Below are 24,616 nucleotides of genomic sequence, written 5' to 3'. Positions count from 1 at the left end.
CGCCTAGAGCCGCACGGCCACTGCGGCCGGCTGTGGTATTTTTCAACAGTTTTGTGTGCGTATTGTGTGTGTGTGTGTGTGTGTGTGTGTGTGTGTGTAAATGCGTCGTTCTTTCTCGTGGCGAGATGGCGGATGTGTCACTTAAGTATCCTGGTTCCCGCAACATCGTGTAACTGCCGCGTGCTAAAATCTCGGGGCAGATGGAGTTTGTTCTGTACTCCTTGCAGAGTCTTCACATGTATTTCTGCCGCGTTTCCCCACACCACGGCCGCCTACTGCAGCACCGATCTGACGAGTTCCAGGTACAGCGAGATGCGGGCAGGGCACTCGTGGGGTTGAATAGCACGGCTGCTGAAGAAATATTCATATTTTGTACCAAAAACGACATATACCGGCGATTCTTTTTTTTTTTATATATATCCATATCGAAATAGCAATGTCGCGGATTTTTTTTTTTTTTTTTGACCACTTAGGATCACGCTGCAATTTGATTTCTTCTTTGTCTGAAGTTTCCTCTTTCTCCCGTACTCCTTCAAATGGATGCTGCGCTGTTCCTTCTGTTCATCCGTCCGGGCCCTTCCAGTCTTCTTACTTCTTTCGACTTGAAAGCCTTCCAAATTTTGAATCGCGGCCCGAAATGTATCCCTGAACTCCCTGAATGTTGAACCTTTCCAGATCTTTACGAGCTTCGTTAATCCATGTCGTTGTTGTCTTCTTTTTCCACAGGTAGTCGACTATGCTTTTGGTTGGTCTGGTTTTGTCCATTCTGTACAGGTGTTCTGGAAATGATAACCTCTTTTTCATGGCCTCCGATATTTTCTCACCTTTTTGGTAGATTTCATTGTTGCTCCGAAATTTCCAGCCAGTTTCAATCTGAGTAGGACCCATGAATTTCTGTAATACGACGGTGGTTTGAAAAGTTCTGGGAACGAAATAAAAAAAAAAGTACCTACATCACTGAAACTTTTTCTTTTATTTTTCAATGTAATCTTCTTGTAGATTAATCCATTTTGTCCAACAGTGTTCCAGTCCCTTGATCCCATCTCGAAAATGAGATCCCTCCAAGAGTTGTCAACTCCGGCTATCAATTCTTCGTTTGAGGTAAATCTTCGTCCACCAAGAAAAATTTTCAGTTTAGGCAGGGACGGAAGTCTGACGGAGCCATATCAGGTGACTAAGGTGTGTGTGGCAACAACTCATGCCATACTTCGTGTAATTTTGCCATGGTGACGGCATATGTGTATGAGCGCACATTGTCTTGATGGAAGATGACTTTCTTCCTTGGTAAACCTGGTCTTTTTTCGCGTATCTTTTGTTGCAGTTTGTCCAGGAGCGTAGCACAGTACTCTCCAGTAATTGTTCGTCCAGTGAGGAGATAATCTACAAACAGAATCTCCTTCGCATTCCAGAAGGCTGTGGCCGAGCGGTTCTAGGCGGTTCCATCTGGAACCGCGCGACCGCTACGGTCGCAGGTTCGAATCCTGCCTCGGGCATGGATGTGTGTGATCTCCTTAGAATTACATAAACCTAACTGACCTAAGTTCTAGGGGACTGATGACCTCAGATGTTAAGTCCCATAGTGCTCAGAGCCATTTTGAACGCAGAACTGCTTTGACTGTTGTCTCTGGGGCATAGTAGTGCATCCAAGTTTTATCTGTGGTCACAAACCGGCGCAAAAAATCTTGTTTGTTTCTCCTAAAATGGGCCAAACATTGTTCCAATATGTCCATTCTCGTGCGTTTTTGATCCAGCGTCAAGAGTCGTGGCGCCCATCATGCAGATAAATTTTTAATTTCTAATTCTTCAGTTAAAATGTGATATAGCCTTTCAGATGACATCTGGCAAGCAGTTTCACGCACTCTCAATTGACAGTCCTCTGTGACCATTTTGTGCACTTTTGCAATGATTTCTGGAGTAGTGACAAATCTTGGCCGACCACTGTGCGTATCACCATCTAAGCTCTCCCGACCAAATTTAAATTCATTTCTCCATTTGGCAACAGTTGAATATGAAGGAGCAGAGTCCCCCAGTGCATTCTGGAAATCGGCACGAATGTTCTTTGCTTTCATACCTCTCTTTACGAAGCACTGAATCACTGCTCGAATCTCGATTTTTTCCATCTACGCAAATTACTACGTGGGAACAACAATAGAACTACGTCATGTCCACAGCTCTCTTCCAAGAGCACTGACGTGCCACGTGTTTACAGGGAACAGTCCAATGAATATCACGTGAACAACCCGTTGCGCTAGCGCTGACCTCTCGTGGTGATTCCGAGAACTTCTCAAACCACCCTCGTACTCTTCTTTCTAGTATCTCCAGCTTTTCCAACTCGTAATTCATTGAGAGGCATTCGCTGGCATACAGGCACTCTATTTTTACTACAGCATTATAGTGCTTTATTTTGGCGTTCCAAGAGTTTTTTTTAATATTATATTTTTGCGCACTTTTCGTTACATATTTGAAACAGTTCTTTTGAAATTGTAGTACAACATAATATTACTTTAACTATGTGAAGGAATCTTACTACTTTTTGAGCTTTCATCACGTCCATTTTTTTTTCTTTGACTGTGTGAAGCAAGTACAGGTGGCACAAAGAAGCAGCGCCATTTTACTCGAGGGGGCGGGAGGGGTGTAGTATCCTCTTCACACCTGTAGAGGTTTGTATCATAAGGAAGAAGGGAGAGGATGTTGCTATAGGCTCTTTCTACAACACAAATGCACACATGGATTAATATGGTGCTTTATTTACATGAACTTTTACTTAACTGGAATAGAGTCCATGTTTTGTGGTACAAGCTCATCAGTAATAGTCCTGTTGCATGCAGACGGTATCAGTAATCTTGCTATTACCAACTTTAGTCTCATTGCTGGTTACATACAAATCCCACTACAGTCTCTAACCTGGTCACTATTTACAGCAGTAGCATGTAACATGAACTGAGCCCACTCTGTGAGAACTGACGCCATGGTGAATGTGAGAGTGAGTCAGTGACAGGCCCACGATGAGCGGCAGCAGGCTAAATACTTGCTGTCAAGAGGGCGTTGGTGGCGAGTCGCTTGCGCGTGTGTCTCTGGCCTATCTCGTGATAGGCGCGCTTGATCCTGCGCCAACTTATCGATCTCCACGCTTCATCTTTGGCGACCGGTGTGCAGACAACAGCTTACGCCAGGACAGCAGGTGAATAGAATAACAAGATTTCTGTTGTGAAAAAATAGCACACCAGTTGCATCAAAAAATATATTTGATGCAACTAGTGTGCTATTTCTTTACATCGGCATTCTTTAAAAACTGTTGAACAAAAATCTAAACGAAAAGATTGGTCTTTGCAGTTGGCAGAGGCGTGTGACAGGAAATGGTGATGTAATCAGTGCTCGGTGCTGCCAACAGAAACAGCAACGTTTAACTTCACCATGAAATTTTGACGCTACAACTCCTAGGTCGCTGGCATTTGCAGAAATGAAAAAAACAGGGAAGTTGACTTGAAGTGTTCCAGGCATAGCTGTTGTTGTTGTGATCTTCAGTCCGAAAACTAGTTTGATGCAGCTCTCCAAGCAACTCTATCCTTTGAAAGCCTCTTCATCACTGAGTGCCTACTGCAACCTACATCTCTCTGAATATGCATACTGTATTTATCTCTTGCTCTCCCTCTATGATTTTTACCCCCCACGTGTCCCTCCGATACTATACTGGTGGTCACTTCATACCTCAGAATGTGTCCTACCAAACGATCCCTTCATCTAGTCAATTTCTGCCACAAATTCCTCTTCACCCCAATTCCATTCAGTACCTCCTCGTTAGTTATGTGGTCTGCCCATTTAATCTTCAGCATTCTTCTGTAGCACCACATTTCGAAACCTTCTATTCTCTTCTTGTCTAAACTATTCATCGGCCATGTTTCACGTCCATACATGGCTACACTCCACACAAATACTTTCAGAAACGACTTCCTGACATTTAAATCTATACTCGATGTTAACAAATTTCTCTTCTTCAGAAATGCTTGTCATTGCCAGTCTACATTTTATATCCTCTCTACTTCGACCATCACCAGTTATTTTGCTCTCCAAATAGCAAAATTCATTTACTACTTTAAGTGTCTCATTTCCTAATCTAATTCCCTCAGCATCACCCAACTTAATTCGACTACATTCCATTATCCTCGTTTTGCTTTTGTAGATATTCATCTTATATCCTCCTTTCAAGACACTGTCCATTCCGTTCAACTGCTCTTCCAAGTCCTTTGCTGTCTCTGACAGAATTACAATGTCATCACCGAACCTCAAACTTTTTGTTTCTTCTCCACTGATTTTAATTCCTACTCCGAATTTTTCTTTTGGTTCCTTTACTGCTTGCTCAGTATACAGATTGAATAACATCGAGATAGGCTACAAACCTGTCTCACTCCCTTCCCAACCACTGCTTCCCTTTCATGCCCCTTGACTCCTATAACTGCCATCTACTTTCTGTACAAATTGTAAATAGCCTTTCTCTCGCTGTATTTTACCCCTGCCACCTTCAGAATTTGAAAGAGAGTATTCCAGTCAACATTGTCAAAAGCTATCTCTAAGTGTACAAATGCTGGAAACGTAGGTTTGCCCTTCCTTATTCTAGCTTCTTAGATAAGTCATAGGGTCAGTATTGCCTCACGTGTTCCTACGGAATCCAAACTGATCTTCCCCGATGTCATATTTTATCAGTTTTTCCATTCGTCTGTAAAGAATTTGTATTAGTGTTTTGCAGCCATGACTTATTAAACTGATAGTTAGGTAATTTTCACACCTGTCGACACCTGCTTTCTTTGGGATTGGAATTATTATATTCTTCTTGAAGTCTGAGGGTATTTCGCCTGTCTCATACATCTTGCTCACCAGATGGTAGAGTTTTGTCATGACTGGCTCTCCCAAGGCCGTCAGTAGTTCCAATGGAATGTTGTCTACTCCGGGGGCCTTGTTTCGACTCAGGTCTTTCAGTGCTCTGTCAGACTCTTCACGCAGTATCATATCTCCCATTTCATCTTCTTCTACATCCTCTTCCATTTCCATAATATTGTCCTGAAGTACATCGCCCTTGTAAAGATCCTCTATGTACTCTTCCAACTTTCTGCTTTCCCTTCTTTATCTGAGTTCTTGATATTCATACAAGTGGTTCTCTTTTCTCCAAAGCTCTCTTTAATATTTCTGTAGGAAGTTATCTATCTTACCCATAGTTATATATGCCTCTACATCCTTACATTTGTCCTCAAGCCATCGCTGCTTAGCCATTTTGCACTTCCTATCGATCTCATTTTTGATACGTTTGTATTCCTTTTTGCCTGCTTCATTTACTGCATTTTTATATTTTCTCCTTTCATCAATTACATTCAATAGTTGTTCTGTTACCCTAGGATTTCTACTAGCCATCGTCTTTTTACCAACTTGATCCTCTGCTGCCTTCACTACTTCATCTCTCAACGATACCCATTCTTCATCTACTGTATTTCTTTCCCCCGTTCTTGTCAATCTTTCCCTAATGCTCTCCCTGAAACTCTCCACAACCTCTGGCTCTGTCAGTTAATCCAGTTCCCATCTCCTTAAATTCCCACCTTTTTGCAGTTTCTTCAGTTTTGATCTACAGTTCGTAACCAATAGATTGTGGTCAGAGTCCACATCAGCCCCTGGAAAAGTCTTACAATTTAAAACCTGGTTCCTAAATCTCTGTCTTACCATTATATAATCTATCTGAAACCTTCCAGTATCTCGAGGCCTCTTCCATGTATACAACCTTCTTACATGATTCTTGAACCAAATGTTAGCTATGATTAAGTCATGCTCTGTGCAAAATTCTACCAGGCGGCTTCCTCTTTCATTCCTTACCCCCATACGATATTCACCTACTACGTTTCCTTCTCTTCCTTTTCCTACTATCGAATTCCAGTCAGTAATGACTATTAAATATTCGTCTCTCTTCACTATCTGAATAATTTCTTTTATCTCATGATACATTTCTTCAATCTCTTCGTCATGTGCGGCGCTAGGTGCATATAAACTTGTACTACTGTGGTAGGCGTGGGCTTCGTGTCTTTCTTAGCCACAATAATGCATTCACTATCCTGTGTGTAGTAGCTTACCTGCACTCCTATTTTTTTATTTATTATTAAACTCCTCCTGCGTTACCCCTCTTTGATTTTGTTTTTGTAGCCCTATAGTCAGCTGAGCAGAAGTCAGCCAGCAAACTTCACTAATTCTGCCGCCAAACTTCACTAATTCCCACTATATCTAACTTTAACCTATCCATTTCCCTTTTCAAATTTTCTAACCTACCTCCCCGATTAAGGGATCTGACATTCCACACTCCAATCAGTTTTCTTTCTCCTGATAACAACGTCCTCTTGAGTAGTCCCCGCCCGGAGATCCGAATGGGGGACTATTTTACCTCCGGAATATTTTACCCAATAGGACGCCATCATCATGTAACCATACAGTAAAACTGCATGCCCTCGGGAAAAATTACGGCTGTAGTTTCCCCTTGCTTTCAGCTGTTCGTAGTACCAGCACAGCAAGGCCGTTTTGGTTAGTGTTACAAGGCCAGATCAGTCAATCATCCAGACTGTTGCCCCTGCAACTACTGAAAAGGCTGCTGCCCCTCTTCAGGAACCACACGTTTGTCTGGCCTCTCAACAGATACCCCTCCTTTGTGGTTGCTCCTACGGTACGGCCATCTGTATCGCTGAGGCACGCAAGCCTCCCCACCAACGGCAAGGTCCATGGTTCATTGGGTGGTGGGAGGTGGTATGTATATATACAGGGTTTCAAATTAAAAATGACCTATATATACCAAATTTTAAAGTTACAGTCATGTATGCCGCTACGCTCCCTTTATTTCTTTTACAGAAACCAGTATTATTCCGAAAAGAGCTGTGAACTTTTTGTTTCCAGCGATTATTTGTATGATACATTGTCTATGTTGGTAACAGTGCAGGTTTCTAGTGTCTGCGAATGATTATCTTTGCTAATATTTACTTTTGTTCCGCTGAAGCAGTTTGTTCACATATTACTGAATGTTTATTGCCCAAGTGCTACATGTATTTGTGGAAGTACATATACTTTAGTGTACAATAGATACGAACTATGCCACGCATCAAGAAATCCAATAAAAGGAAATTCTGTGGTAACCAGTTCACAAAGAAAGCAAGCCAAGCTGTTGAAAGTAACCTATGTATCAGTTCAACTACAGGGACGAAACTCCCATATGAGGGTCAAATATACCATCATAAGCATTGTCTTCTTGAGGCTGTTATGAATGAAATAAAACCAATTTTTAGAGACCTGAGTGACCCTGTTTTGCTTAGTAAATGTCTTCATGGGGGCATCCAGAATACAAACGAAAGTTTCAACCATTGCATATGGGAAAGATTACCCAAAGATATTTTTGTAGAACTAAATACATTACAAGTTGGTGTGCTAAATGCAGTGGTATGTTTCAATGATGGAGTGATAGGAAGGTTGGAAGCTCTGAGAAATTTACGCATAAAATGTGGCTCTAATGTGGAAGATCAATTGCTTGCGTGTGACAGAAAATGGGTGCTTGAAGCTGAAAGATCCACTCTTCAAGTTACCAAAGAAGCAAGAAGTGCTAAAAGGAATGCCAACAGGGAGCTATAAGATGAAGAAATCTGCAGGATGAAGACTATGCTTCAGGAATTTTCTGAGGCACAGTGTAATTGGACTCATATCTTCATTAGCAATTTCCTACAAGCTGTATTTTTAGAATTCAGGTACAAATATTTCCTAACGTTTACAAAGCATTGCTTCAATTTTTTGTGTAACTTGCGATAGTCCGCACTTAAGTAGTACACCTAAGCTTTATTGCAGAAAAAACTGAATTATAGAAAAAATAGCATTTTTATTAGGAAAAAAATTATAAAAATTGAAATGTAAGATGTGATATTTTTTTATCCTTGTAATATACATAATAGGTGGAATTAAATGCCGGCCGGTGTGGCCAAGCGGTTCTAGGCGCTACAGTCTGGATCCGCGCGACCGCTACGGTCTCAGGTTCGAATCCTGCCTCGGGCATGGATGTGTGTGATGTCCTAGGTTAGTTAGGTTTAAGTAGTTCTAAGTTCTAGGGGACTGATGACCTCAGAAGTTAAGTCCCATAGTGCTCAGAGGCATTTGAACCATTTTTTTTTAATTAAATAGGTCTAGTATCCCGCCCATCATGCCACGCATATCTGGAAAAAATTATAACATTGCATTAAATGATGCCTCAATTTGAGGAAATATTTTGGAGAAAAAATTGCATCAATTTCTGTGTAATCTTTTTTAAATAACGCTAAGCAGGTTCAAAAATTCAAAATACTTCTAATTAGTTTAGAACGTATGCTGTATTACCTGATATCAACAAAAAATCTGTAAAACATGTTGTTGTGGTCTTCAGTCCTGAGACTGGTTTGATGCAGCTCTCCATGCTACTCTATCCTGTGCAAGCTTCTTCATCTCCCAGTACTTACTGCAACGTACATCCTTCTGAATCTGCTTAGTGTATTCATCCCTTGGTCTCTCTCTACGATTTTTACCCTCCACGCTGCCCTCCAATACTAAATTTGTGATCCCTTGATGCCTCAGAACATGTCCTACCAACAGATCCCTTCTTCTAGTCAAGTTGTGCCACAAATTACTCTTCTCTCCAATTCTATTCAATACCTCCTCATTAGTTATGTGATCTACCCATCTAATCTTCAGCATTCTTCTGTAACACCACATTTCGAAAGCTTCTATTCTCTTCTTGTCCAAACTATTTATCGTCCATGTTTCACATCCATACATGGCTACACTCCATACAAATACTTTCAGAAACGACTTCCTGACTCTTACCCGCACTCATATTTTTTTATTCATTGTTAAACCTACTCCTGCATTACCCCTATTTGATTTTGTATTTATATCCCTGTATTCACCTGACCAAGTAACCGTATACATTATAAATAGTGCCTGAAAGAAATAGGTGTTGATTTTTACATAATATTGAGCCGGAAAAGCGCACTGTGTCCTTAAAATGAGTAGACAAGTGGTAACAGCACAGGAGGTAGACGTGAGTGTGGTCTAGTCATTGTATGTCACCTAAGTAACAAATCCATCGGGGACATTTCAACCCTTCTAAAGCCAAGTCGGCCGCCGATGATGTGGCTGTGAAGTGGAAATAGAAAGGAACGACCACAGCAGACTGTCTAGCACTGCAGAAGCTCGTCGCAAAAAGTCACACGAAATCAGCGGGAGGAATAATCGCAGAATAAACGTGGGATAACTAAACGGTTGATTGTGGCAGGGTTAGTGAAGTTAACCGGAGAATAAGTTACAGAATTAGTGATGACAAGATTGTTAGAACGAGGAAGCAGAAGAAACGGGATCATCACACAAATAATGGAAGAATAAGACGATTCGAAATTTATATGAGAATTTCATACCATTACAGGGTGGCGCACGAAATGTGTTACCAATTGTTTCTTTTAGCATTTACGACGCACATTAGATATCCCGCCGGCATCTTTACAGCAGTACCAGCAGAGCTTGGAAAAACAAATGAGTTACGAAATGACGTGCAATTCACGATGCTGCCGCTAGGAGACTAGTAAGCAGCAATGGCTGACAATGGAAGACTGACGACACAGCAACGATCGGCAATTGTGTTACTTTTTCATGACATGAAAAGCCTTGTTGTCACTCAGAGGCGTTGTCGATAACAGTTTTAACACACGATAGGTCCCTTGCAAGAAGACCAGCCACAGGTTGTACGATAAATTTGTACAGGAAGGAACAGTATTGGAAGCGAAGCGACCTCGTCCTAAGCCCGTTTGTTCGCCGGAGAATATTGAAACGGTACGAGTTGCTGTACAGAGAAGTCCCGGGAAATCGTGTAGAAAGGCAGCAGTGCAACTGGGAATATCCAGACGCTCCGTTCAACGCATTCTTAAAAGTGACCTCCATATGTACCCGTACAAGATGACCTGTCAACAGAAGCTCACTAAAGAACACAAGCAACAGAGACTACTGTTTGCGCAGTGGGCGGAGGATAGGGAAGAAACTCTCAACAGCGTTTGGTTTTCAGACGAGGCGCATTTTCATTTAGACGGTGTGGTTAACAAACAAAATGTCCGCTTTTGGGCCACTGAAAACCCACAAGTGCTTCACGAACGACAACATTGTGCTCCGAGGATTACAGCGTGGGCAGCAATTTCCAGTCACGGAATTATTGGACCCTTTTTCTTTGTGAACAGCGAGCGTTATTTTAGCATGCTTCGCAATAGCTTCATTCCACAGCTTCATGCTACTGCCTTGCCATTCAACACGCAGTGGTTCGTGCAAGATGGAGCAATGCCACATACTGAAACACTGTGTTGGAGTTTTTACACGAGCATTTTGACATGCGGATCATTTCACTCAGGTTTCCAGGTCGCTTCAATGACGGACAAAATTGGCCCCCCAAATACTCCAGACCTCAATCCATGTGACTTTTTTCTTTGGGGGTACCTAAAGGAAAAAAAAGTGAAACGTCAACGTGATTTAATGGAACTCAGAAGACTTATTCTTCAAGCTTGCAGTGAAATTACGGAAGACATGGGCCGTAGGATAATCACTAACTTCAGTGTTCGTTTGAAGGAAGTTAGGAAACGAAATGGTGGAGATATTGAGCATGTGCTGAGTTAGAACAAATCTCAAAAAATGGTTCAAATGGCTCTGAGCACTATGGGACTTAACATCTGTGGTCATCAGTCCCCTAGAAGTTAGAACTACTTAAACCTAACTAACCTAAGGACATCATACACATCCATGCCCGAGGCAGGATTCGAACCTGCTACCGTAGCAGTCGCGCGGTTCCGGACTGAGCGCCTATAACCGCTAGACCACCGCGACCGGCGAACAAATCTCCATGGACGGCTCTTCATTGTAGTATATATTCCTTTCAGATTGTACTGACAATAAAGTTTATATTCAAAAACAAAATGGTAACACATTTCGTGCGCCACCCTGTACTTTTCGATCTCATGCTTGAGAATCTGGAGCGTATGAATGAAATGTGAAACTATATCCGAACATAAAGCTTTTTGATTGTAGTAGGCCTAATAGGCATTTCATATTGGTACTTTGTGAATTAAATTCTGTCGTGTTATAAAAATGACCATTTGTGCCAAAACAGTCTCGTTTATTTGGTGTGTGTCACAATTGCTGCAATATTAGACAGGCCTGTTTTATTTTATCTAGCAGACAGTGACAAAATACACGTAATCGGATTGTGAAACAAACCAGTCTTGGCTACTGTTTGTATTAACAGCTTTTTCAGTATTAGACAACGACATTTCGTTTTTTTCATGTAGCAAAACGTTTGACGAACTTTGATGATGTAATAATTCTTCCCAAAAAAGTAAAGCACGCCATGTGGTGCTGTAGCAAGGTTAGAGAGAAAAAAAAATGTTAGGACTTAAGGATTTAAGAAATGTGTATTGTCTTGCTTGTCTCTTCTACTGGTATCGTGCATCCTACAATTAATTTTATGTCACAAAAAAAAAAAGTTATTAACTATAGGCAATAAAGAATGCAAATTTTCTGAAGAGTTCTTGTTCTCCCGGTTACAAATTATCCTATCCAATATTACTTGCGAGTTTTTTTCTGATGCAGAAAGCAGTCTTGAGTTATAGTGGGGAAGCGGCTAATCTCCACGTGATCAGCGTTTACGTTTAGCGATTTTGCTGTCTCCTGTTCATTTATTGCTCTCACGTCAAATGAAAACAAAATGGATTTCTGTGGCCGGGAGCTATCAAGCGAAGTAAAATATATTGACATGAGTACGGAAGGCTAAAGTATGTTGTTAGTTTCAGATTTTATTTTAATTCCACCTTTCTGACAGTCAGGCATTAATCGCCTTGCAGAACAATGAAGCTATTTTTGTTGGTTTGCTAAAGAAATTTGGCTTTTATTAATCTCTTCCGCTGAGGCATTCAATTTATTTGAAACGAAGTTTTTAAATCCACATTATTGGCTAGTTTCAGCTGTTCGCTGCATTTCAAAAGTGCACGTATGGCATAATAAAGAACCAAACATGAGATAATACAATACTGGTGCTCCAAGAAAATTTACATTCGAATCTGGACACACGAATGTGCACTTTAAGCCGAATTATGCATTTTAGTATGGTTCATGAAATTCGGATGTTCTTGGAGTATCCTCTGATGTCTTGTTTCCTTTATGACATAATGTACGAGGGTCACTTCAAAAGAAATCCACACTATTTTTGTGAAAATACAGTTTTCATTCTGCATGTGTGAAAGTTTTACAGTGTGTAGATACATCCTTCCTGCTTGTTTTCAAACTTAGTTCAACCTGTTCCCTTGAGTGACGCCATCACAGCATATCTTCAAGATGGCTGTTACGCTTGACGTTCGTCAGAAGCAACGTGCTGTCATAGAATTCCTGTGCTATGAAAACGAGACAGTGGGAAACATCCAAAAGAGGGTGAAAAAGGTGTAAGGAGATGCTGCTGTCGTGCGCAGTACATTTAGTCGGTGGGCAAGCAGGTTACGTGACGAAAGCGGGCACGGCAATATTAAGGATTGTCCTCGCAGCGGCAGGCATCGTTCTGCACACACTCCAGACAATGTGCAGAGAGTTAACGAATTGGTGACAGCTGACAGACGCATCACAGTGAACGAATTGTCAGGCTACGTTGCCATAGGGGAAGGAAGTGTTTGCAGAATACTAAAAGTGTTGGCGCTAAAAAAAGGTTTGTGCCAGGTGGGTTCCCAGGTTGTTGACAGTGGCTCACAAAGAAACAAGAAAAACGGTATGCGGCGAACTTTTGGAACAGTACGAGAATGGTGGAGACGAATTTCTTGGGAGAATTGTGACAGGTGATGACATGGCTCCATCATATTTCACCAGAGACAAAGAGGCAATCAATGGAGTCGCATCGTGCAAATTCACCCAAGAAAAAAAAATTCAAATCCACACCTTCTGCTGGAAAAGTTATGGCTATGGTGTTTTTCGATTACGAAGGACTCTTGCTTGTGGACATCGTGCCAAATGGAACCACCACAAATTCTGATGCACATGTGACGACACTGAAGGAACTTCGAGCTCGACTGAGTCATGTTCAGCCACATTGGCAAAAGCAGGATGTTTTGCTGTTGCACGACTAAGCACGGCCACCGTGGAAGCGATCACAAAACTTGGATGGACAACACTGAAGCACCCACCTTACAGTCCTGACCTGGCTCCATGTGACATCAGCTCTTTGGGAAACTGAAAGACTCCCTTCGTGGAACAAGGTTTGAAGATGATGACTCCCTTGTGCACGCTGCCAGACAGTGGCTCCAACAGGTTGGTCCAGAATTTTACCGTGCGGGTATACAGGCGCTGGTTCCAAGATGGCGTAAGGCAGTTGAGAGGGATGGAAGTTATGTGGAGATATGAAAATATTGTTCCTAAAGGATTTATCTACACACTGTAAAACTTTCAAACATGTAGAATAAAAGATGGATTTTTTAAAAAATAATGTGCTTTTCTTTTGGAGTGACCCTCGTAAGTTGTTTTAATGTTTTACAACTACGAACATACGGGCTTCCTACATCATCGTAACTTGGCAAGCAAGGTGACGCTTGTTATCTGGTGTTCTGTGGCAACTGCTGCAACGAACGTATATCTAACAGGCCGTGGGAAAGTATTGCGAATGGTTGGTTGAAAAGCGTTACTTTCACAGTAAATTTCCTTTTATGCAATATGAACTATATGCGAGAATGTATGATGAACGTCTTAAATCACAGAGTGTTTAACTCTCATTTAAAAATGAACTCTCTGAGGACGACCATTTAGAAAAATTTCGAGCCCAGAAGGTCAGACGTTTATGTCTTTATTAAAAATTTACTGGCACATTCGTGCGATGTATCTTAAAGTGCAACACTCCCAAAAAATACCAATATTATATCTGAAAGCTTTGCTTTTCCTTTAGCAACACTACGTATATTAATTTAAACCATCCACTTTTTCTGTTTGTGTGTACGTGCTACGTAACAGTGATATTACTGTTGGCTGACTACATCACGCCTCCTATGCTCTGAATATCTGGTGTCATCGGCCGGCGAGATCACGTGACATGAGCTATGACTGGCTACAAAAGCGCATTGCAATCTTGATTTCAATGCTTCGGAAAGTAACACATGGCTTTTGTTGTTTTTTAAATTTACACTTTCGTAATACGAAAAACACTATTGGCCATTAAAATTGCTTCACCACGAAGATGACGTGCTACAGATGCGAAGTTGTTTATTTCATTGTGTAGCTGTTCTATGTGTGCATGTGGTTCATCAATCAGACATATTATGCCATCGACATAACGGTACCAGTATATAACTTTGTATTTCTTTGGTTAACTGGCGGACCTCACATCCAAAAATTTTAACTGCAAACACGGCCAGTACAAGGAGCTGCAAATCAAAAAGATGGCTCTCAGGGTAGTTTTGATCAGATTGTGTATTGGTCCATTCACCAACTTTTTCTTAGCCTGTAGTGAATGTGTCGTGTTTTGTAGTGTGTGTGACATTTGATTGTGTTTTGTCTTTGGCAGGGGCCTGTGGAATGTCCCGTATGTGAGTGGCTGCTACCTGGTCAACGGAAGTGTCATCAGGGACCCCAGCCTGCGGCCCACATATGACAGGGGCACCATGGATCCTGACATGGCCTTTTGCAGCAGCCTCAGGGAAAAGGTATGACATCATGGGTTTGTTGACAGATTTTCACTTTCAACACACACTTTCATACGTGTAGAAGTAAATATCCTCGAAGTAGTGAAGCAACTGAAATCACTTAATAAAAGCAAATCCTCTGGTCCAGACTGTATACCAGTTAGGTTCCTTGCGGAGTATGCTGATGCATTAGCTCCATACTTAAAAATCACATAAAACCGTTCGCTCGACGGAAGATCCGTATCCAGACATTGGAAAGTGGCACATGTCACACCAATATTCAAGAGAGGTAGTAGGAGTAATCCACTAAATTACAGGCCCATATCGTTAACGTCGATATGCAACATGTGTTCGAACATTATGAATTACCTCGAAGAAAACGGTCTATTGACACCCAGTCAACATGGGTTTAGAAAACAACTTTCCTGTGAAACACAACTATCTCTCTATTCACATGCGGTATTGAGTGCCATTGACAAGAGATTTCAGGTCAATTCCGTATTTCTGGATTTCTGGAAGGCTTTTCACACTGTACCACACAAGCGGCTCGTAGTGAAATTGCGTGCTTATGGAATATCGTCTCAGTTATGTGACTGGATTTGTGATTTCCTGTCAGACAGGTCAAAGTTCGTAGTGACTGACGGAAAGTCATCGAGTAAAACAGACGTGAATTCAGGCGTTCTCCAAGGTAGTGTTATAGGCCCTTTGCTGTTCCTTATCTATATAAACGATTCGGGAGACAATCCGAGCAACCATCTTCGGTTGTTTACAGATGACGCTGTCGTTTATCGACTAATAAAGTCATCAGAAGACCAAAACAATCAGCAAAACGATTTAGAAAAGATATCTGTATGGTGCGAAAAGTGGCAGTTGACCCTAAATAACGAAAAGTGTGAGGTCATCCACTAGAGCGTCAAAAGGAACTCGTTAAACTTCGGTTACACGATAAATCAGTCTAATCTAAAAGCCGTAAATTCAAGTAAATGACCAGGTATTACAATTACGAACAACTTAAATTGGAAGGAACACATAGAAAGTGTTGTGGGGCAGGCTAACCAAAGACTGCGTTTTATTGGCAGGACACTTAGAAAATGTAACAGATCTACTAAGGAGACTGCCTACACTACGCTTGTCCGTCCTCTTTTAGAATACTGCTGCGCGGTGTGGGATCCTTACCAGATAGGACTGACGGAGTACATCGAAAAAATTCAAAGAAGGGCAGCACGTTTTGTATTATCTCAAAATATGGAAGACAATGTCACAGAAATGATACAGGATTTGGGCTGGACGTCATTAAAAGAAAGGCGTTTTTCATTGCGACGGAATCTTCTCACGAAATTCCAATCACCAACTTTCTCCTCCTAATGAGAAAATATTTTGTTGACACCGACCTACATAGGGAGGAACGATCACCAAGACAAAATAAGGAAATCAGATCTCGTACAGAAAGATATAGGCGTTCATTCTTTCCTTGCGCTATACGAGATTGGAATAATAGAGAATAGTGAAGGTGGTTCGATGAACCCTCTGCCAGGCACTTCAGTGTGATTTGCATAATATCCATCTAGATGAAGAACAAATATTCTCATTCCCATGATGCCCATTCACTCATTTTCCTACCACACAGTAGGTACAAAAATTATACTACGTTAGTTATTTACATTTTCTTTGGATCATGATTCTGACCTCTCCCTACGGTATGGAACAAGTAAGTTTTAGAATTATAGTAAATTTTGTAACAAGGGAAGTGCATGACCTCAAATGCTGCACGAAAATGTGCTTAGAGTCTAAAATGCTCATCCCAAAAATGTCGCCGGCCAGGGTGGCCCTGCGGTTCTAGGCGCTTCAGTCTGGAACCGCGCGACCGCTACGGTCGCAGGTTCGAATCTTGCCTCGGGCATGGATGTGTGTGATGTCCTTAGGTTATTTAGGTTTAAGTAGTTTTAAGTTCTAGGGGACTGATGACCTCAGATGTTAAGTCCCATAGTGCTCAGAGCCATTTGAATCATTTTGAACCAAAAATGTTGGTACGAGCAATACATGTGCGACTTTGCGTATCTTACCAGGAGAAACATCCGAAGATTCACCTCTCCAAGGTCTAAGAGAGAAACTTGGGTAAAGGGAAAAAAACGATAGGGAAAAGGAAAACATATGATGAGTGGATCTCACATTTGCAGATCTCACATTTCTCAGGAGACTCAAAAAGTGATATCCCTCCTTTTTGACCTAACTTATTTGTATCTGAAAAACTGAGAAGGTATTCTGATACCACAGAATTATGATGTGCACATCATCACTCCAAAAAGTAATGAGAGAGTTTAGAATGTAAATGATTTATTTAAGAACATTCTGGAAGTGTTATACCAGAGAATGTCATCAATACAGAGGGACTGCGTTACATTTGTGATAATACAAATACAGAAATACGAAGGTAATCCCAAAAGGAAGGTCACCTATTTTTTTTATAAGTACATAGACCTGTTTATTTCTACAACGGCTTACATCAGTTTACAGCTTGAACATTTAGCTATTTTTCGACATAATCACCATTTCTGTGGGTGCATTTTTATATACGCTGTGGCAGTTTTTGTATGCCCATGTCATACCAGCTCGCCGCCATGCTGTTCAGAAAGTTATGAACCTCTTCTTTCACCTCGTCGTCGGAGCTGAATCGCTTTCCTGCCAAATGTTGTTTTAACCTGGGGAACAGGTGACAGTCACTGGGCGCCAAGTCAGGACTATAGGGTGGGTGGGTGATTATGTTCCACTGAAACTGTTGCAGGAGAGCAATGGTCTGCCGAGCGATGTGTGGGCGAGCGTTTCACGGAGAATGTGTACACCCTTGCTCAACATTCCTCTACTCCGGTTCTGAATTGCCCGTTTGAGTTTTTCCAGAGTCTCCCCAGCGTCGAGGTGAAAGAAGAGGTCCATAACTTTCTGAACAACATGGCGGCGAGCTGGTATGACAAGGGCATACAAAACCTGCCACAGTGTCTACAAAAATGCATCGACAGAAATGGTGATTATGTCGAAAAATAGCTAAATGTTCAAGCTGTAAACTGATGTAAACCATTGTAGAAATAAACGGGTCTATGTGCTTATAAAAAAAGGAGACCTTACTTTTGGGAATACCCTCGTACAACAGTAATACACTCATGGAAATGGAAAAAAGAACACATTGACACCGGTGTGTCAGACCCACCATACTTGCTCCGGACACTGCGAGAGGGCTGTACAAGCAATGATCACACGCACGGCACAGCGGACACACCAGGAACCGCGGTGTTGGCCGTCGAATGGCGCTAGCTGCGCAGCATTTGTGCACCGCCGCCGTCAGTGTCAGCCAGTTTGCCGTGGCATACGGAGCTCCATCGCAGTCTTTAACACTGGTAGCATGCCGCGACAGCGTGGACGTGAACCGTATGTGCAGTTGACGGACTTTGAGCGAGGGCGTATAGTGGGCATGCGGGAGGCCGGGTGGACGTACCGCCGAATTGCTCAACACGTGGGGCGTGAGGTCTCCACAGTACATCGATGTTGTCGCCAGTGGTCGGCGGAAGGTGCACGTGCCCGTCGACCTGGGACCGGACCGCAGCGACGCACGGATGCACGCCAAGACCGTAGGATCCTACGCAGTGCCGTAGGGGACCGCACCGCCACTTCCCAGCAAATTAGGGACACTGTTGCTCCTGGGGTATCGGCGAGGACCATTCGCAACCGTCTCCATGAAGCTGGGCTACGGTCCCGCACACCGTTAGGCCGTCTTCCGCTCACGCCCCAACATCGTGCAGCCCGCCTGCAGTGGTGTCGCGACAGGCGTGAATGGAGGGACGAATGGAGACGTGTCGTCTTCAGCGATGAGAGTCGCTTCTGCCTTGGTGCCAATGATGGTCGTATGCGTGTTTGGCGCCGTGCAGGTGAGCGCCACAATCAGGACTGCATACGACCGAGGCACACAGGGCCAACACCCGGCATCATGGTGTGGGGAGCGATCTCCTACACTGGCCGTACACCACTGGTGATCGTCGAGGGGACACTGAATAGTGCACGGTACATCCAAACCGTCATCGAACCCATCGTTCTACCATTCCTAGACCGGCAAGGGAACTTGCTGTTCCAACAGGACAATGCACGTCCGCATGTATCCCGTGTCACCCAACGTGCTCTAGAAGGTGTAAGTCAACTACCCTGGCCAGCAAGATCTCCGGATCTGTCCCCCATTGAGCATGTTTGGGACTGGATGAAGCGTCGTCTCACGCGGTCTGCACGTCCAGCACGAACGCTGGTCCAACTGAGGCGCCAGGTGGAAATGGCATGGCAAGCCGTTCCACAGGACTACATCCAGCATCTCTACGATCGTCTCCATGGGAGAATAGCAGCCTGCATTGCTGCGAAAGGTGGCTATACACTGTACTAGTGCCGACATTGTGCATGCTCTGTTGCCTGTGTCTATGTGCCTGTGGTTCTGTCAGTGTGATCATGTGATGTATGTGACCCCAGGAATGTGTCAATAAAGTTTCCCCTTCCTGGGACAATGAATTCACGGTGTTCTTATTTCAATTTCCAGGAGTGTATTTTAACTAGTGGAACTGTGGTCAACAACGACCATTTCTCATTTGGTTTACATTTCTAATGAGAGAATAACAAAATAAACTCATGAAAAAATCTCTCTGTGTTGATTTCTCATTTCCATTCTCGGGATAAGATATTGCATCATTGCAAAGTGTACTGTAAAACTTCCTCAACAGTTGTTTCCCTTCTGCAATTGATAAACAAGGCTAGTGTTTAAGGTGAAGTAAAGCACAGCAAACATTTTCCACAGAGTTTCCTCTTTTGAATACTTCGACATTTTCCCATCCTTCTGTTCCAGGGAAGAGTTTTTGGTAGCTGTTTGAGAGAGACGAGTGCGAGTCACTTTGATCATACTCATTCGGCATTCTTACACACTTCCTTTGGCAACAGTGTTTCAGCAGCATCTTTAAAATCAAAAGAAGTCAATTGTATGCATCTTAATGATATGGAATGGGTTTATAGCTTTAGCTGATTCCCCTGCAATGTGTAAATCTTGCAGAACAAAGACTTTGACACAGGGCTCTTGGAAGTCCAGGGGTAAGGACTGCTTAGCACAAAGACCATGCATCTTCTACCAAAATGGAAGACAAATGTAAGGTTCTGTGTTCAAATGTTATTTCGCAGAGGAAAATCAAGGATAAAAGTTGCCATTGTGCACAGCTGTATTTATTTCATTTCCATTACTTATTTAATTATTTAACTATGTGACTGGGTGCTGTCCCTGATGCTGCAGTTGACAAGGGAACCTAAAGGTGACCACACATGTAACTGCATGCTTGACAAGAACGCATCCATAAGTGTGCCTACAGAAGCAATTTCAGCACATGTTACATAAATTTGTGCAAACATCAGGATTGTACAAATAGCTTGATGCTGGACCAAATTTTGTTTAAGCCTAATTTACATGACGACATTGGGTTGCGCCACTTCTTGCATGGAATGAGTTGCACGCAGCTGGTTTCATACACACGGCCACACCAGTATACACTTCACTTTCGTCGTTTTGTGGATCCCTGAGTCGTGTCTGAAATGAAGGTTTTGGCAGCTGCACGTTGCACGAGTTGCGATGGAGTTAAAGCTTGTTGCGTGGAATCGCTGCATAAGTAAAAAATAACAAACGTGTTTCGATTCGTGACCGGATGAAGGAAACACGTCAGCTCGGTTGCTCAGCAACCTTGCTGAAGTAATTTATAGCGGAAGACCCAAGAAGTTCTTTTAATTATCTTAGAATGTCACCAGAACTGTTCACGGTTCTTCTACATAGAGTTAATTATGCGATAAGGAATAAAGGTACTGTAATGCATGAAGCACTGTCCCCAGAACTGAAATTACATATCATATTGCGTGCATTACAATCGAGAACACCCGGAATGCTACAAGATACGATTTTAGTTGGTGGTGACGCTATTTCATTAACACCTGTTTCATTAGTCTTCTGATTAACAAAAGCAAAAATGCTGCCGAAACCAGTGCATCATTGCAATGACTTAACATTTTCTGTAAACAAACAGATGCTTTTGCGAGTCTGCTCTGGCTGTGTGGAGACGCAAGGAATTTGTGCACGGTTGTGTTTGTGTGCTCTTGTGAAGCACGCTTATGCATGCGTGCTCGTCAAGTGTGCGGATATGTGTCTGGCCGCCTTGAAGGTTTTGTGTACCACCTGCATGTAAATAGTGTAAACTACGCTACTGACCATTGAAATTGCTACACCACGAAGATGACGTGCTACAGACGCGAAATTTAACACACAGAAAGAAGATGCTGTGATATGCAAATGATTAGCTTTTCAGAGCATTCACACAAGGTTGGCGCCGGTGGCGACACCTACAACGTGCCGATATGAGGAAAGTTTCCAACCGATTTTTCATACACAAACAGCAGTTGACCGGCGTTGCCTGGTGAAACGTTATTGTGATGCCTCGTCTAAGGAGGAGAAATGCGTACCATCACGTTTCCGACTTTGATAAAGGTCGGATTGTAGCCTATCGCGATTGCGGTTTATCGTATCGCGACATTGCTGCTCGCGTTGGTCGAAAGCCAACGACTGTTAGCAGAATATGGAATCGGTGGGTTCAGAAGGGTAATAGGGAATGCCGTGCTGGATCCCAACGGTCTCGTATCACTAGCAGTCGAGATGACAGGCATCTTATCCGCACGGCTGTAACGGATCGTGCAGCCACGAGTCGATCCCTGAGTCAACAGATGGGGACATTTGCAAGACAACAACCATCTGCACGAACAGTTCGACGACGTTTGCAGCAGCATGGACTATCAGCTCGGAGACCACGGCTGCGGTTACCCTTGAAGCTGCATCACAGGCAGGAGCGCCTGCGATGGTGTACTCGACGACGAACCTGGGTGCACGAATGACAAAACGTCATTTTTATCGGATAAATCCAGGTTCTGCTTACAGCATTACGATGGTGGCATTCGTGTTTGGCGACATCGCGGTGAGCGCACATTGGAAGCGTGTATTCGTCATCGCCATACTGGCGTATCACCCGGCGTGATGGTACGGGGCGCCACTGGTTACACGTCTCGGTCACCTCTTGTTCACATCGACGGCACTTTGAACAGTGGACGTTACATTTCAGATGTGTTACGACCCTACCCTACATTACCCTTCATTCGACCCCTGCGAAACCCTACATTTCAGCAGGATAATGGACGACCGCATGTTGCAGGTCCTGTACGGGCCTTTCTGGATACAGAAAATGTTCCGACTGCTGCCCTGGCCAGCACATTCTCCAGATCTCTCACCAGTTGAAAACGTCTGTTCAATGGTGGCCGAGCAACTGGCTCGTCACAATACAGCAGTCAGTGCTCTTGATGAACTGTGGTATCGTGTTGAAGCGGCATGGACAGCTGTACCTGTACACGCCATCCCATCTTTGTTTGACTCAATGCCCAGGCGTATCAAGGCCGTTATTATGGCCAGATGTGGTTGTTCTGGGTACTGATTTCTTAGGATCTTTGGACCCAAATTGCGTGAAAATATAATCATATGTCAGTTCTAGTATAATATATTTGTCCAATGAATACCCGTTTATCACCTGCATTTCTTTTTGCTGTAGCAATTTTAATGGCCAGTAGTGTATGTTCTTTGTGGTATCATGTTTTAACGCTTGAGATCGTTAATTTGCCACACACATTTGATCTGGGCCTGGTCACCTGCCTGTCTTGCAGGCTATAGTTGGAGTCACAAACGATGGCGCTCAAATTTAAGCTTGTTCTGTGCACCTACATCACGCATTTTCTGACAGCCAATGAGCATTTAGTAATGTTCTGAGGGCTCTGCTCTGAATGCCGTAGCTAATGTGAGCATTAAACGTGATTGTAGCGAATTGTTTAGTCAATTTATATTTCATTTGTTGGAAATTGATGTTGCTGATGGTGGTGGTAAGTGATTTATTCTGTATAAGCAAGGGATAGATATAATTTGCAGTATATATGTTTTCTTGAACCAAAAGAAAATGCATGCACATACTGCAAGGGATCACAAATTTAGCATTGGAGGGCAGCGTGAAGGGTAAAAATCGTAGAGGGAGACAAAGAGATGAATACACTAAGCAGATTCAGAAGGATGTAGGTTGCAGTAGGTACTGGGAGATGAAGAAGCTTGCACAGGATAGAGTAGCATGGAGAGCTGCATCAAACCAGTCTCAGGACTGAAGACCACAACAACAACAACAACAACAACTGCAACTGTCACTTAGAATCGGCAACAATGCAGTCCCTGACTATGCCTCGACATGCGCGAACCGCCATCGTTCGTGGATCAGAGTTTAGTGCACTGCACATTGTGCTGTATGAGCAGGTCCTCACCAACTCGTGTTTTATATACACTGTAGGAAAAAAAAATGCAACATCCTCAAGGACAAGGTCATTTTATTGACAGATGATGTGATGGTGCATCATTGTCAGTTCAGACCAAATGGAACACACGTCACAGTAAGGGGCACCTAAACAGTAGCATCAATACACAGTACACCCCTTCTGACTGCAAAGCAGACATAAATTCTTACACATAAACAACTGTAAAGATGCCAAGTGGCATCCTGTGAGAGACTGCCCTTAGCATTTTCTGTCTTCGGTTGCAATACAGCAATAGTTCAAATCAAATGGTTCAAATGGCTCTGAGCACTATGGGACTCAACTGCTGAGGTCATTAGTCCCCTAGAACTTAGAACTAGTTAAACCTAACTAACCTAAGGACATCACAAACATCCATGCCCGAGGCAGGATTCGAACCTGCGACCGTAGCGGTCTTGCGGTTCCAGACTGCAGCGCCTTTAACCGCACGGCCACTTCGGCCCGGCATACAGCAATAGTTCTCGCATTCCTTGGAGAACAAGTAAATTCCCACTTTGTGTTCCATACGTGTTCTGTTGGCAAGAGATCCCTATGTCTTTCAGGCCAGGACAGTCGTACACTGTGAAGCGAATGTTGCGTTATGGCAGTCGTATGTGGATGTGTCTTGTCCTGTTGAAAAAGCACTTCACCTCCTTGTCAAAGAAACGTCAGTAGCACGGGGGTAATAGCCTTTGCAATGTAGCGGGAACTGGTCGCTTTAACCTGCGTAAACACCAAATGTGAACACGAGTTGTAACTGATGGCTTCCGTGCGCTGAAGCCTGGGTTGGGATCTGTGTGTTGTGGCAGAATGCACTCTGGACTAGGCTGCCCAGCAGGTCTCCGTCACTCACACCGGAGCAGAACCTACTGTCATCACTGAAGATGACAGAGCACCACTCCATTCTTGTGTCGACTCTTCCACGACCCCAGAGTCGGTGGTAGCGTGGCCACACGTGCACGTTGTCTTAATGCTGCTGCAAGCAGGGTCTGCCGCCGCCACTCCCACAGTGTGTCCACCTCGACGTGCATCTTTACCGGGTGGAGGTCTGCAAACTCGTGTGACGGTATGAGAATGTTCCACACACCACAGCTTAAAACACCGACACATCACCGATACTATTCTTCACGTATCTCAGGGTTCAGAGGTACCAGGGTCACTCCAAAAGAAATGTACACTATTTTTTTTAACCGATCTTTTATTCTTTATGTTTGAAAGTATTACAGTGTGTAGATACATCCTTTAGGAACAACATTTTCATTTCTCCACATAATTTCCATCCCTCTCAACTGCGTTACGCCATCTTGGAACCAGCGCCTGTATACCCGCACGGTAAAATTCTGGACCGACCTGTTGGAGCCACTGTTTGGCAGCGTGCACAAGGGAGTCATCATCTTCAAACCTTGTTCCACGAAGAGAATCTTTCAGTTTCTTAAAGAGATTGAAGTCACATGGAGCCAGGACAGGACCGTAAG

The 24,616-nt window shown here is 43.2% G+C and overlaps 1 protein-coding gene across 1 annotated transcript in view; it reads left to right on the top strand.

Moving 5' to 3' along the window:
- LOC124720509 (procollagen-lysine,2-oxoglutarate 5-dioxygenase) overlaps window positions 1–24,616 on the top strand; it is a 438,909-nt gene that overhangs the window by 376,840 nt on the left and 37,453 nt on the right. Inside the window, exon 11 of the mRNA XM_047245868.1 lies at window positions 14,600–14,738. Within this exon, the coding sequence (XP_047101824.1) occupies window positions 14,600–14,738 (139 nt within the window). The remainder of the gene's footprint in view (window positions 1–14,599; window positions 14,739–24,616) is intronic.

This window comes from Schistocerca piceifrons, chromosome 11, assembly GCF_021461385.2.
Source record: "Schistocerca piceifrons isolate TAMUIC-IGC-003096 chromosome 11, iqSchPice1.1, whole genome shotgun sequence".
In the NCBI taxonomy this organism is placed as follows: Eukaryota; Metazoa; Arthropoda; class Insecta; order Orthoptera; family Acrididae; genus Schistocerca; species Schistocerca piceifrons.
Note: the sequence above shows the minus strand (reverse complement) of the source record. Positions and strands in the feature narration are given on the sequence as shown.